A 12,755-nucleotide genomic window follows, 5' to 3' on the forward strand; every position below is an offset into this window, starting at 1 on the left:
AAACTTGGCATGTTGTAGACGATCCATTGCGTCGTCGATGTGTGGCAATGAATAAACATCACGCTTGGTGACACGGTTCAACTTTCTGTAATCTACACAGAAGCGTATTGTGTTGTCTTTCTTTCTGACTAACACTGCAGGGGAGGCCCACGGGCTGGTGGATGGCTGGATCACGTCGTCTTGGAGCATCTCTTTCACCTGATGCTTGATCGCTTCCCTTTCCACTGGAGACCCTCTGTAAGGATGCTGACAGACAGGACGTGCAGATTCGTCCGTAATAATGTGGTGCTTTGTGATGGACGTGCGCCGCACTTTGGATGACGTTGAAAAACAGTCCGCAAATTCATTCACAAGACTCAGTAGACGGTCTTTCTGATGGTCTGGCAGAGTGGCGTTAAAGTGAATCCGTTCTTTTAGGCTGGGTAACCCAGATTGCTGAGACGATGCGGTTTCCAATGTGGCAATGTCAGTAACGTTAGTGATTTCATGAGGAAATGAGCTCAGTTCAGCCATTTCGTTCCTCGCGGTACATGCCGATACTTGTTGCTAAAGTTTGTTAGCAAAATGACTGAACATTTGTTTCGCACCTGAAGAAGCCCTCTGGCTATACAAATGTGGCGCTCAAGAAGCAGGGGCATGTTTGCCTCAGCAATTCCTTCGGCGGCGTCCTCCATGTCGCATCGGACAAGGGTAAGCACGCTACTCTTGGGTGGCAACGTGATGTGATCGTCAGTTACGAAAAGCGCGATGCCACGGTCGTTGTCATTACGTTGTCATGGCTTGTGTAGTAGTGAAGCTGACTCTAGACTCTTGCAGGTCGATGATGGCACTGTTCGCCTCAAGGAAATCCATGCTGAGTATAAGGTCCTTTGAACATTCAGGAAGAATGACGAAGTCGCCGATGTACGTGAAGCCCTGAATGTTGACTCGTGCCGTGCACCGACCCATTGGAGTTATGAGATGCCCTCCTGCAGTACGAATCCGAGTTCCGGTCCATTGCGTCGAAACTTTGTTCAGCATACACACGAGATTCTGGCTCATAACAGACGTGTCTGCACCCATGTCGATTAACGCCGTGACTTCGTGGTCATCTATGGTAACTCGTACGTCGCAGGATACTGACACGGAACTACACTGCTTTCTCTGCATCTCAATTACGTCATATCGCGGTCGTCGTAGTAGAGGATCTTCAGCGTTCGCAACGTCAGCAACCTCACCTGCGCAGGTCGCTGGACTCAGTTTTCCTGGGAGGCAGGGCTGGGTGAGCGACGCCTCGTTGCTCTCGGTGTGAAGAGGGGGCTGGAAGACCGGTTTCGGGCGGGTGACGGTGACCGGGGTTTAAGGAATCGTGGAGCAAACAAGGTCCTGGCCTCTGCGAGGTATGCTTCAAACTCCAGGGGGCCTTCACCATTGCGCGGGCACAGTGCATTCAGTGATAACCCAAGGAGCCCAGCTCGACGGTAAGGACACGCCCTGTAGAGGTGATCAGCTTCATCGCAATAAAAACACAAGGGCCTCCGGTCTGCGGTGCGCCATACGTCGCTGTTGCGGGGTGGTCGTGTTTCAGCCATGAATGGCGTGCGGCGAGGCCTGAAGTCGCCAGTTGCTTGTTCAATGGCGTGCACACCATGAAAGTCCGGGACGTCGCTCACATCGCGAAAAATACGAACTTCACGTTGCTTCCGCATACGACATGCAAGGTTGTGGCTGCCGTACCTCGTGCTGTGGTGTCTCGCTTCACTCTGGGACTTCGACTGACTGCCTGATTTCCTCCCGGACGACCTCAGCCAGATCGAGCCGCTGTACCGATGCTGGAGCCACCTGAAGATTTTGAAGCTACTCTCGAACGATAAACCTAATGAGCTCCCGCAAGGCGTCGGTATTGTCCAGGGGTATAGCGAGAGAGTCACGCGATAGGGTCGTCACGTCGCGGTTCTGCCTTGTTCGCTGCTGCAGTGCCTTTTCCATTGATACGGCTTCCCCAAGAAACTCTGCAACAGTCTTTGGTGGGTTGCATATTAGGGCACCGAATAACTCTTGCTTGACACTGCGCATCAAGTTCCTGAGCTTTTTTTCTTCCGGCATGGATAGATCCGGGCGTCGGAAAAGTCGGCATATATCTTCGAGAAACATTGCGACGCTTTCATTCGGCCTCTGTACTCTCGCCTGAATTGCAGATTCAGCTCGCTCCTTGTGATCGAAGCTGGCGTATGTGCCGATTAGCTGTTGTCAGAATTCGTCCCATGTCGATAGGGCCCCGCCTCACGATTCTCAAACCATGTCCACACATAGTCCTCGAGGGCAAAGTAGCCGTTCCGTAGCTTGCGCTCTGGAGTCCAGCCGTTGAATTCTGCAACACGCTCAAAGTGATCGAGCCAGTCCTCTACATCCTCAAAGGTGTCCCCATGGAAGGACGTGGGGATTCGTGGCTGGTTGAGGACGACCTCGGTCGGCGCGGTCGAGGAAGATGGAACCGATGTATTCGTCCTTCTTACTTGACTACGTAGAGGCTCATGCTCAGGCGGCAGTCCTTGAAGTCGGCAGCTTGTCCGTACCTGCACAGTAGTCAGCTTGACCGGACTTCGTACTGGGTTTGTAGACGGTGTTCGATCTGGGAGTGGGAGCACGTACCCCGCACCTCCACCAGAAAAATGTAACGCAGACTGGAGACGGAGTCTTGCAAAATATACGCTTCTATTTAATAGGCGGCCAGAACAAGAGCGTGCAGCTTACGCACTTGTGTTTCATAGCGCCGACCTTTGCGCGCGCTGTTCTGCGGTGCGGGAGCCCCACATCTTTGTGTCAATATGCACCAATTGCACGCAGAATTGACGTCAACTCAGGGTGAAGGTCGCTTTCCAAGTTCTACCTGGTGTTGTCTACAGGCAAAAAACGCACTGCTGAAGAAGCTTACACAAACATTTTTCGTTTTCCTTCACAGTCTTTAGTCTCTGTGTATTTTCTACATTTCCACCAAACCTAAATGTTTTCCTTGGGGTTTTTCATGTTTCATCCCTAACAGTTAATGCTCATTAGTGTTGAAGATGTTTGCATGCTTTTTTCTTCTATGCACCACACTTAAATAAGAGCCATCCTGTCAGCCACCTAGGTCTACTCCTTTTGCTCAACTACATTTTGGAGCCCAATGACGAGAAAGACTTCTCTAGCATACCTGAAGGTGATGAAGTAGAACAGGATTAGCAGCTGCGTGAGATATTTGAAGACAATGATTTTTTTTCCAGACAAGATTTGAAACATGAGTTCCAAATTTATTAGCTTTCTTTTACCATTTTTTATAAGGCTATTGAGTAAAACCATCTTCATCTTCAATTACTGACTAAATTAATCTTTCATAGTAGCAACATTCTTGTATCATATAGCGTGTGTTGATGTTGGGCAGTGTTTTCACAATAACAGCCTTTAGAGAGTTTTTATCTATGTGTAGCTGTTCGTCAGTCTCCTTCCCAGTAACACCTGCCATACATAGTGGCATGCAGATTGAAGTGTTCGGAACTAGAAATGCTACATTGAGGTTGATGTGGCTTCAGAAATTTACCACCAGACACTCGTGAGCCATGCAGGGGTTGTGGAAGCAAATAAATTACATAGGGTGGTGCCTAATGACATCGTGCCCAAAAAGCTTTACTATGTCACCTGGGGCTGCTTGGCTAAGGCCATAATCGGCTTTTGAGGGTTCTCACTCGTATCACCCCCTACCTCCCGGAGGAACTCAACCACTTGAATGGCACCTTGCCACGGGCATCAGTTATTTCTTTTTATCAGAGATGATTATTAGACACGATTTCTTGTATCAACCTGAAAACAATGTGGTTCGTGACATTTCAAGAAGGTGGTGATCTCCAAGTTACTGTGGTCACTGTGTAAGGCGACTAGCACAACATCAAGTTCCATCTCGTGCATCAGGCAGAATGCTGCTATTTCCAAATAAATTTGGCAAATACACAGTCAGAAGTCACAGAGGTGATTGTGAAGGTGAAGTCGAGCGCTTACAGATTGAGAATGTTAATGGTTAAGGAGATTCAAAGCCGCATCCTCAAATACTTTGCGCAGCTTGCATGACAATGTTGAAACTCAAGCCTGCGTCCTTTGAACTAATATTTCACTGTTTTGTATGGCTATTTTTATAGAAGACGAAAGCCAAACTTCTCCAGGTTTAAGATTGGTTTTACGACAGCTATGACAGAGCCAACTCCTTGGTGCACGCTTATGGTAGTGGTGACGAAGCCATGAGGAGCACTCCACACTTTTATGGATTACACAAAAACTGAACAAGCATGTTCTATGAGCATCATATCCAATTCCTGCAGTAGAGCATACCCTTCAGATACTACGAGTCACAGCTTGGTGTATGAAAAATTGATGCCCAAATTCAGGGTTTTGGCAAATACCTGAGAAATGACGGAAAGTTCTTGACCACCTTTACAGCACCATTCCATTGGTTTCACTTTAACTGCTCATGCGATTTGGTATCTGGCGTGCCCCAGATCAAATACAATGGTATATGAATGATATTCATCCAGAACTTACATGTGTTGCTTGTCATATGGTCGAGGTTATCAGTTCATGCTCAACTAAACAGCAACACAACAAACTCTGCAGTACATTTGAGGGCACCCACTGTGCAATAGCTGCCATCAACAAAGAGAAATGTAGGTTTGGCATCACAATAATATCCTACTTGGGGCATATCATGAACAAAAACAAGCTCAAAGCTGTCACAGACATGCCAAGACCATCCTCCAGAACTACAGCTGCTAATGGGCATGACCACCTATCTAGGTTTATTCGCTCCTAACATGACAAACACTACACCCATTGTCCAGCATGCTGTTTTCAAAGCATGGTTTATCTGGAACCCACACAGGTTCAAGAATTCTCAAAATGGAAAGAAATACTTTTTTCAGATCCAGTGCTTGGCTGGCGCTCCTCAAAATGAGAAACCAGCTGCTAATCACAGCTGATGCTTTGTGTTGTGGTCTAGTTGCAGTGCTCAGCCAAAAGCAAGACGATAAGCAACATGTTACTAGATACGCCTCAAGATATTTTGCAGAGACAGAATGCCTGGCTATGCCTAGATATAGAAAGAAGTGCTTTCTTTCTTGCAAGCTTGAGATAAATTCTATAAATGGGGCAACAATCTGTTTCCCAAATCATAAAATGCACGCATGATTGATACATTATGAGGCATAATGTACATCTTAGGCAAAGACTTTTCCGCAGCTAATACACTGTCAAGTTCTCATGTGAAGGAGAATAACAGGCACCAGAAGGGCCTACCAAGATTGAAGGCTATGCATGCTGCCTCTTCCCACCTTCTTTACAAGAACTGAAGAAAGAACAAGTACTAGATTAATGCTGCTGCCAACTTCGCATCTTCACTTGAAAGAGCTGGCCAAGGTGTTGCAAAGTCTGAAACAATTCTGGCTTCACAAGGACGATGTAGTCCAAGACGTGTTGATATTGTGGCAACCAAACCATCGCGCCCAAGAAGCTACAGGAGCTTACCCACCCAGCACTTCTCACTTGAAGGCCACTTCGGAATCAATAAATGCCTAGCAAGACGGCAAAGTACTGCATCATAAATACATACAAACAGCAAATGTCTTCAAGTCATGTCATGCATGCTAGCACCACAGGGCTAAGAGAAGGGTGACACTCCTGCAACTGGGATTCTGAGAAAAGCTGTTACAGAAGTTCACCATGGACATATCTTCTATTGGAGGGGTGCGATGGCTCATCATAACAAAATACTAGTAAGGGTATCCTGAGCTAGTTCTGGCTAGTTTGACAGGACCTGTGGTTGTGACTCAATGCCTCATTGTTTTCACAAGGCGTGCAATAGTGTAGTGGCCGTGAACCACAACAAACTGTAGCTTGCAAAAGGGCGCAGCTCGCTGTTCGCAGAATTCATAAGAATTCCAACAAATGGCATGCAGTCCACACTACCGACACCGCAGTGATCTCACAGAAGCCACTGTAAACTTATCCAAGAACTCCCTTGAGACGTCAGGTGATGCCTACAAGACACGATTATAGACTGAGCCTTCTGAAAAATATCTCCTCGTTAGTGCAAATGCTTACGAGCCGAAGGCTTAGGACTACACTTCCAGCTACTGCAGACAGCTTCTTTCCACAACTCCCGGACCGGAGGAAAATGAAAGTGCATGAGCAAAAGTGCTGGCAGAAACAGAAAACTCACTCTGATGTTGGGCATGGCATGCAAGATCTACCCAATTTGTATCCAGACATTAATGTCCGAGTAGTTGACCTGGAAAATGCAGGCACACTTCAGCAGCCAGGAGATAAGCCCAGGTCATAGTGGATAGAGACGGACAAAAGGACCATTCATCTCAAACAGGACACAACCAGTGCCACTGCCTCTGGCTACATAATCAAGGGTTCGACGAAAGTTCGTCTGATCAGGCATGGAAACGAAAAAAAAAAAAGAAATGTGATCTAAGAAATAATAGTCACACGACTATTATTTGCCGAGCATGCGCAGGAACATAGTCACAAGATTGACTGGGACAATACCACTGTTGTTGCCAAAGAAAAGAACGTGTCATCCCGGCGGCTGCTAGAATCGCTAATCATTCAATCAACGCCAGCTACGATTAACCAGACACCACGGACTATGCCTGCCATTTACGCATGTTTGTTACGTCACGTGCTGGCTACATAAGTGACGACGATTTCCTGTCCAACTCAGTGAACAAGGAGCCCTTGCGGTTTTGATGGCATAAAGGTAGCACGAATTAAAGCAATTGCTGACCTAATAGTTAATCTACTTTGTCATATAACAAATCTAATCTTGACAACAGGTATTTTTCCCGAAAAAATGAAGATGGCAAGAGTTGCTGTTTTGTTCAAAGGCGGTGCTGCCAATATAATTGGTAATTATAGACCTATATCAGTTCTACTGTTGTTTTCCAATATAGTAGAAAAAGTGATTAATACACGGATTACTACCTATCTTAACAAACACAAGTTAATCTCTCCCAGCCAGTACGGATTTCAGAGGAAGAAATCAACTGAATCTGCATTGCTCAGTATTAAGGATAAACTTATTAACAACATAGAAAATCAAATGTACACATTAGGTGTTTTTCTAGATTTCAGCAAAGCGTTTGATTCTATTAAACATAATATACTTCTTAGCAAACTACCGTATTTTGGAATACGAGGCACTTCACTTAAGTTATTGCAGAACTACCTTTCCGGTCGTTCCCGGTATGTTGTTATTAATAATGCTACGTCTAATTCTGAGCTAATAAAATTTGGGGTTCCTCAGGGGTCAATCCTAGGACCTACTCTGTTTCTTTTATACAACAATGACATGATATCTATCCCACAAACCCCTTCTATTATCCTTTACGCTGACGACACAAGTGTATTTTTTTCTGGTGGAAATCTAGGTTCCTTAATTCCGCATGTAAACTTATGGCTTAAGAATCTATCTGACTGGCTTGTTACAAATGAACTCTCATTAAATGTTGACAAAACTAAGTACATTGTTTTTACCCCTGTTAACAGACCTGTTTATATTAATAATGATGTGGCATTCGAGTCGTGACCGCTAAAGAAGGTAGCACAAATTAAATTTTTAGGTGTTCAGTTTCATGAAAACCTTCGTTGGTCTTGCCATATTCACTATATTAAGCGTAATATTGCACACTATATTGGTATGCTTAATAAGTTTCGCTTATTGTTGCCTCGTTATATACGACGTCAACTGTATTTTAATACCGTTCATTCGCGACTGCATTACTGCCTGCTTGTCTGGGGCACCACTACTAGGTCCAACATGGAAAGCCTCCATCGATTACAGAAAAAAAGTGTGCGCTTTATTGGAAATTTACCACAACGTGAATCAACATCTGTATATTTTTCGCAGAATCGCATCCTGGACATTGAATCACTATACAAACTGCGACTATCAGAGCTTGCATATTCAGATTTCAAAATTGATTCACAACTCTTCTCTTTGAGGTATACCAAACATGAATCCCACTACGAGTTTAGGAGAACCAACTTCATCAAGTTTAAATGCAGGACGAATTACGGGACACAACTGTTAAATTGGCAAATTCCTAATCTGTTAAACCTTTATCCTGCTCTGATAGACTTCATGGAAAACTGTTCTTTTTTGCCTGCTTTCCGAAACCAGGCAAAGAGATTTTTCTTAAATCGTGTATAAACCAGTTAGAAATTTGTTTTTGTTCTTTTTTGTCAAGTGAACATATCTGTCATGTGACCACAGCACAAAGCATCAGCTGTGATTAGCAGCCGATTAGCAGCTGTGATTAGCAGCCCCGCGCCCCCCGGTGCGCACCGGTGCGGGTGATCGAGGACGCTAGTAGACATTTCGGGCACCTTTCGTCTGCTGTGCCCCGGTCACAGCAGACACGGCCTTTACATGACTTGTAGCTAGCATCACAACCCTCGATGTCCGTTAAGCAAAGGCGGACACGGCGACGCCACATCGCGGTTCGCTGAAACGCTGCCGATGCGCTAGGCCACTTCGTGTCGAGGACAACGCAGTGCACAACGGAGATTCTGTACTGCCAGAGCTCACCGAGGCCAAAGCCGCACTGACGCACCACCACTACTCACGGCTTTCCGCCAAGTAAAACAAAACCTACAACCAACACACAAGCTACGCAAGCACAATCACATAAGCAACGTTGAACAACGCGCGGTCAGATCACGCCGTGAACTAATAGTGAATTTCTTTCTCTATGGTGAACTTCTGAGCCGCTCACTGAAGTGAGCCGTTTTACCCATCTCTACCATAGAATAAAGAAACAACAACAAACTACCGTGAACGAACATGCCACCCACGACCTACTGTATAAAGGGCGACCTGCGCATCCCGTGGTCGCCTACGGGAGCGCGCGGCCGAAGAAATACCACGTGATCATTGAGTAGGGACCAAGCGCGCCGGTAGATGCCGCCAAAGCTCACCCCCACAGCAACGCCCGAAACGCTCCGGCCCTGCCTTCAGGAATACGGCGATGACGGTAAAAATTCGCAGAGGAGCTGCAGTAAACTCAGCATTTCACATTATAGACAGGGTGCGGCTAGAAAAAGGCGCGGCGACACATGCGAGAGGCACTCGACCCCAGATATTTGGTATCTTCGCTGTGCAGTGCAATGAAATCTGAAACTACTTTGAAGGCGTGGCCGCCGAAATTTCGAGCCGTCGCTCGAAATGCACATTAAAAGCACGTTTCAAAGCTAAGTGCAGCATAGTAACTTACCTTCGCCTTGCCGAGAATGGAATGGAATGGAAAACTTTATTGGTTCTTTAAGATATTAGCGAGTTGAGGACGAAGTCTTCATTCTTGAAAACTTTAGGTCCTCTTCAGCCTTGGGTGGGCCCCTAGTCCAGGGCACCACTGAGTCGGGCCACCTCGCTTGTGTGTGCTATGAGGGCCCTTTGGACCCCTAGCTCGCAGCTGGTGAGCCGGCTCTCCCATTGCTCCGCACTTGGTGTTGTATGTTTGTGGAATGTCTTGCTTCTCTCGCATTCCCATGTGATGTGATATAGTGTTGGCCTTGCTCCGCACCACGGGCATACGGCGCAATATTGTGTGGGGAACATCGTGCTTAGTATGTAAAGATTTGGAAAGGAACCCGTCTGCAGTCTACGCCATCCTGCGGCTTCCTCCTTCGTCAACGCTTTGTGTGGTGGGGGGTATTGGAATCTTCGCCCCCTATATAGGTTTAGCAGCTCTGAATAACTGTCCCCGCAAGTAATCTGAGGCTCTCCCGGGGGGACTGAGGTGTCCGCTCGGATGGTGAAGCCTCGAGCTAAGCTGTCCGCCCCTTCATTGCCCTGAATCCCTGCGTGGCTTGGTATCCAGATTATGTTGTGTGTAGGTTGTCCTTCATAGAGCGGTGCTCTACTAAGGATCTTGAGTGCCGTGCTGCTTATTCTACCCCTGATATAGTTTCGGCACGCCTCTTGTGAGTCTGTTAGGATGTTGAGGGATTTTCCTATCCTGTATCCTTCCTCTGCTGCCAGTGCAACAGCTATTTCCTCTGCTTCGGTTATGTCTGATACCGCTACCGTGAGACTCGTAATTAGTTTGCTTTGATTATTAGCTACTACCGCTACTGCGTGTTTCCTGTGTCCTTTTGGATAGAGGGAAGCATCTGTGTAGACTGTGTTGTCTCTCTGCCCATCGTTCTTTCGTAGAATTCTGCCCTAGCCTGTCGCCTGCTGGTATGGAGATTGGGGTCCATATTGCGGGGGACAGGTTGTATACGTAGTTTCTTCCTTAGCAGGTCCGGTATTATTGCCCTACTACTTTGCGGTTTTTCTATTTCCCAACCCAACTTTGTCAGGAGCGCCCTTCCTGTTGTTGTGTTACTGAGCCTTCGCGCTTGTGCCTTGAGCTGGCATTCTTTTAGTTCTTCAAACGTGTTGCTGATTCCCAGTTGCATCAGCTTGTCATTGGATGTGTTTCTTGGGAGATGAAGGGCTGTTTTGTATACCTTCCGAAGGATTGCTTCGGCTTGTTCTCTTTCGGCTTTGATGGTTACATGGTACGGCAGGGAGTATGTGACCCGGCTGACCACCAGGCTGTTGACCAGCCTTGCCGAGAGATGTTTTTCAACCATCTGTTCCTAACGTCGGTCACGGGGAACACGTGAAAGGAAATTCCTCGTGCTGTTCGGCCGCTTGACTCGCACAACGGCACGCAGCAGTAAACCATCATATGTGAAGCCGCAAACTCGAAAGCCCGCGCCCACGGGGCTGAGAATCACAGTGTCACTGAAATAGAATATGGTAATCAAGAACACAGATCACCAAGCGCTCAGCTAATCGACTGTTTCGCGCACGTACGTTTGGATCCCTCCGTGCTGTCGCTGAAAATGCTTGCTGCCAAAGCGTGCGGCCGGCCACAAGGTGGGGGTGAGCACTAGCGCCACTATTCGCGGCGGCGGTTTGGAAAACTAAAAAAAAACACAAGCAAAAGCAAATCGGCGGCGCAGGCGAAGCGCCGCACACGCAGGTCGCCCTTTATACAGTAGGTCGTGATGCCACCACAGAAAGATGCCACGGCGTCGCTCGGCGCCATGCGCCTTCTCAAAAATCCCTAAATGATCCCGTCCCTAGGTACCTAGGATCAAGTCCACATCAAGTCACGTGAGGGATTTTTGTACATTTTAAACGCACGCCTCGCGAAGCACGTTGTGCGACCATCGTGACCATGCTATCGAGAAACTGCGTCGATGAGTTTCAAAAGTTTGTGCTGGGCCATCGAAATCAGCTAGAGACATCAGGAATACCGCAGCATTTCTGGCCGACCTTACACTGGAAGCTTCAAGAAAGTGTGAGTCAAATGTGGCTTTTTAAAGTATTCTTGTTCTTTCCCCGCGCTCCGCTGTTTGCTCGTTGCGCGGATCAGTTTATAAAATGTTGCGCACCACGCGTGTGCGTGTTTTCCTGTTTCGCAGGTCTTCGACGCTGGCGAGACGTTTCAGATTGTGCAGGTATGTTAATTGATCGTGCGTTTGCTTTTAGAATTCCTGCGATGAGTGTGCGACTGGGTTTTTATACGAGCTTTCATACGCGCGATCTTATGTTTTAGGTGTCATCTGTGGCAGTGTGCAGTTCATCGGAACTTTGTCAATTTTATCAGGCGTCTTGTGTTTCTTCAGCAGGAAAGCAATGCAGTGTGAAGTGACAAACACCGCTTTCTAGGCATCGTGCGCTAAAATAACTGTGGTATGAAATCATTAAGACAGGCACGATCTCTTTTTTTCGCAACGATTCAAGTTAACGAGAAATGCAGGCACACGGGCGCGTCTTGTATATTGTGGAACGGCTCAAAAGATCAGTCGTGCACGCTCATGTCCGTGAATTCACCACAGTGTCGAAATCATCAGAAAGTAGTTCGCAACCATACTGAACACAGCGCAATGTCAGGTGACTGGTACCTGCTTTTGCGAGTGCATGAGGTCATTCTCGCGACGCCCAGTATTTTGATGTCACGAAGTGACTGCGACCAGAGCGGAAGATTATTGCATCTCTTAGTATTTAGATGCTGCTGAATACGGCACTGGTTTCAGTAGTACTGATGTTTCAGTTAGTTCACAGTTATAATAGATTCAATGACCTGAAGATAGCGAGTACATTAATACACATGTACACCACAAGCACTGCTGGTTGCACTTTGCACTGATTGTGATCTGTTAACATCTGCATGTGAGCCATGGTCTAATACTTTCTATTGCATGGCCAGACAGACTTGCATAACTGTATTCACAATGCAAAATAATTTCGGAGCCACACAGCTGTAGCTGTCAGCCATGCTTGTAGTGCTAGTGCATTTGTGTCACCGTTGACTTTAGCAGCATCAGGGGGCATAGACTCATCACACCTAAAGTTCTTTATACATAGTTTTCACACATGTTACTTCTAGTCCGTTCTGTGAGCATGTCTGCCAGTGCCTGGTAACTGGTTGTACATAGCTACTTGCACTTGGTTGATCCATGTTCCTGCTCACAACATGCTGATCCGCACAATTTTTACTGCTGCTCAAGAAGTAACATTGCCAAGAAGCCAAACTATGCAGAACCAGACATATATAGGTAATCAGCGTTTACCAAAAGTGATAACGGGAGTACAATCGTGCAATGCTGTTGGAAAAAAGTGCCTGTGGCTATTTTGGATAAATTGGAATAATTTCTAGAAGACGTATTAATTCTTTCCATATTTCCAA

At 46.6% G+C, this 12,755-nt stretch overlaps 1 protein-coding gene across 2 annotated transcripts in view; it reads left to right on the forward strand.

The window, feature by feature from the left end:
* Positions 1 to 11,197: 11,197 nt before the first annotated feature.
* Positions 11,198 to 12,755, forward strand: part of TTLL12 (Tubulin tyrosine ligase-like 12) — a 363,841-nt gene continuing 362,283 nt past the window's right edge. For both annotated transcript variants that reach the window (XM_050168995.3, XM_055065384.2), the window contains exons 1-2: positions 11,198 to 11,363; positions 11,488 to 11,523. In XM_050168995.3, coding sequence (XP_050024952.2) covers positions 11,241 to 11,363; positions 11,488 to 11,523 — 159 coding nt within the window. In that variant the 5' untranslated portion in view covers positions 11,198 to 11,240. The remainder of the gene's footprint in view (positions 11,364 to 11,487; positions 11,524 to 12,755) is intronic.

Source organism: Dermacentor andersoni, chromosome 10 (genome assembly GCF_023375885.2).
Source record: "Dermacentor andersoni chromosome 10, qqDerAnde1_hic_scaffold, whole genome shotgun sequence".
Taxonomy (NCBI): Eukaryota; Metazoa; Arthropoda; class Arachnida; order Ixodida; family Ixodidae; genus Dermacentor; species Dermacentor andersoni.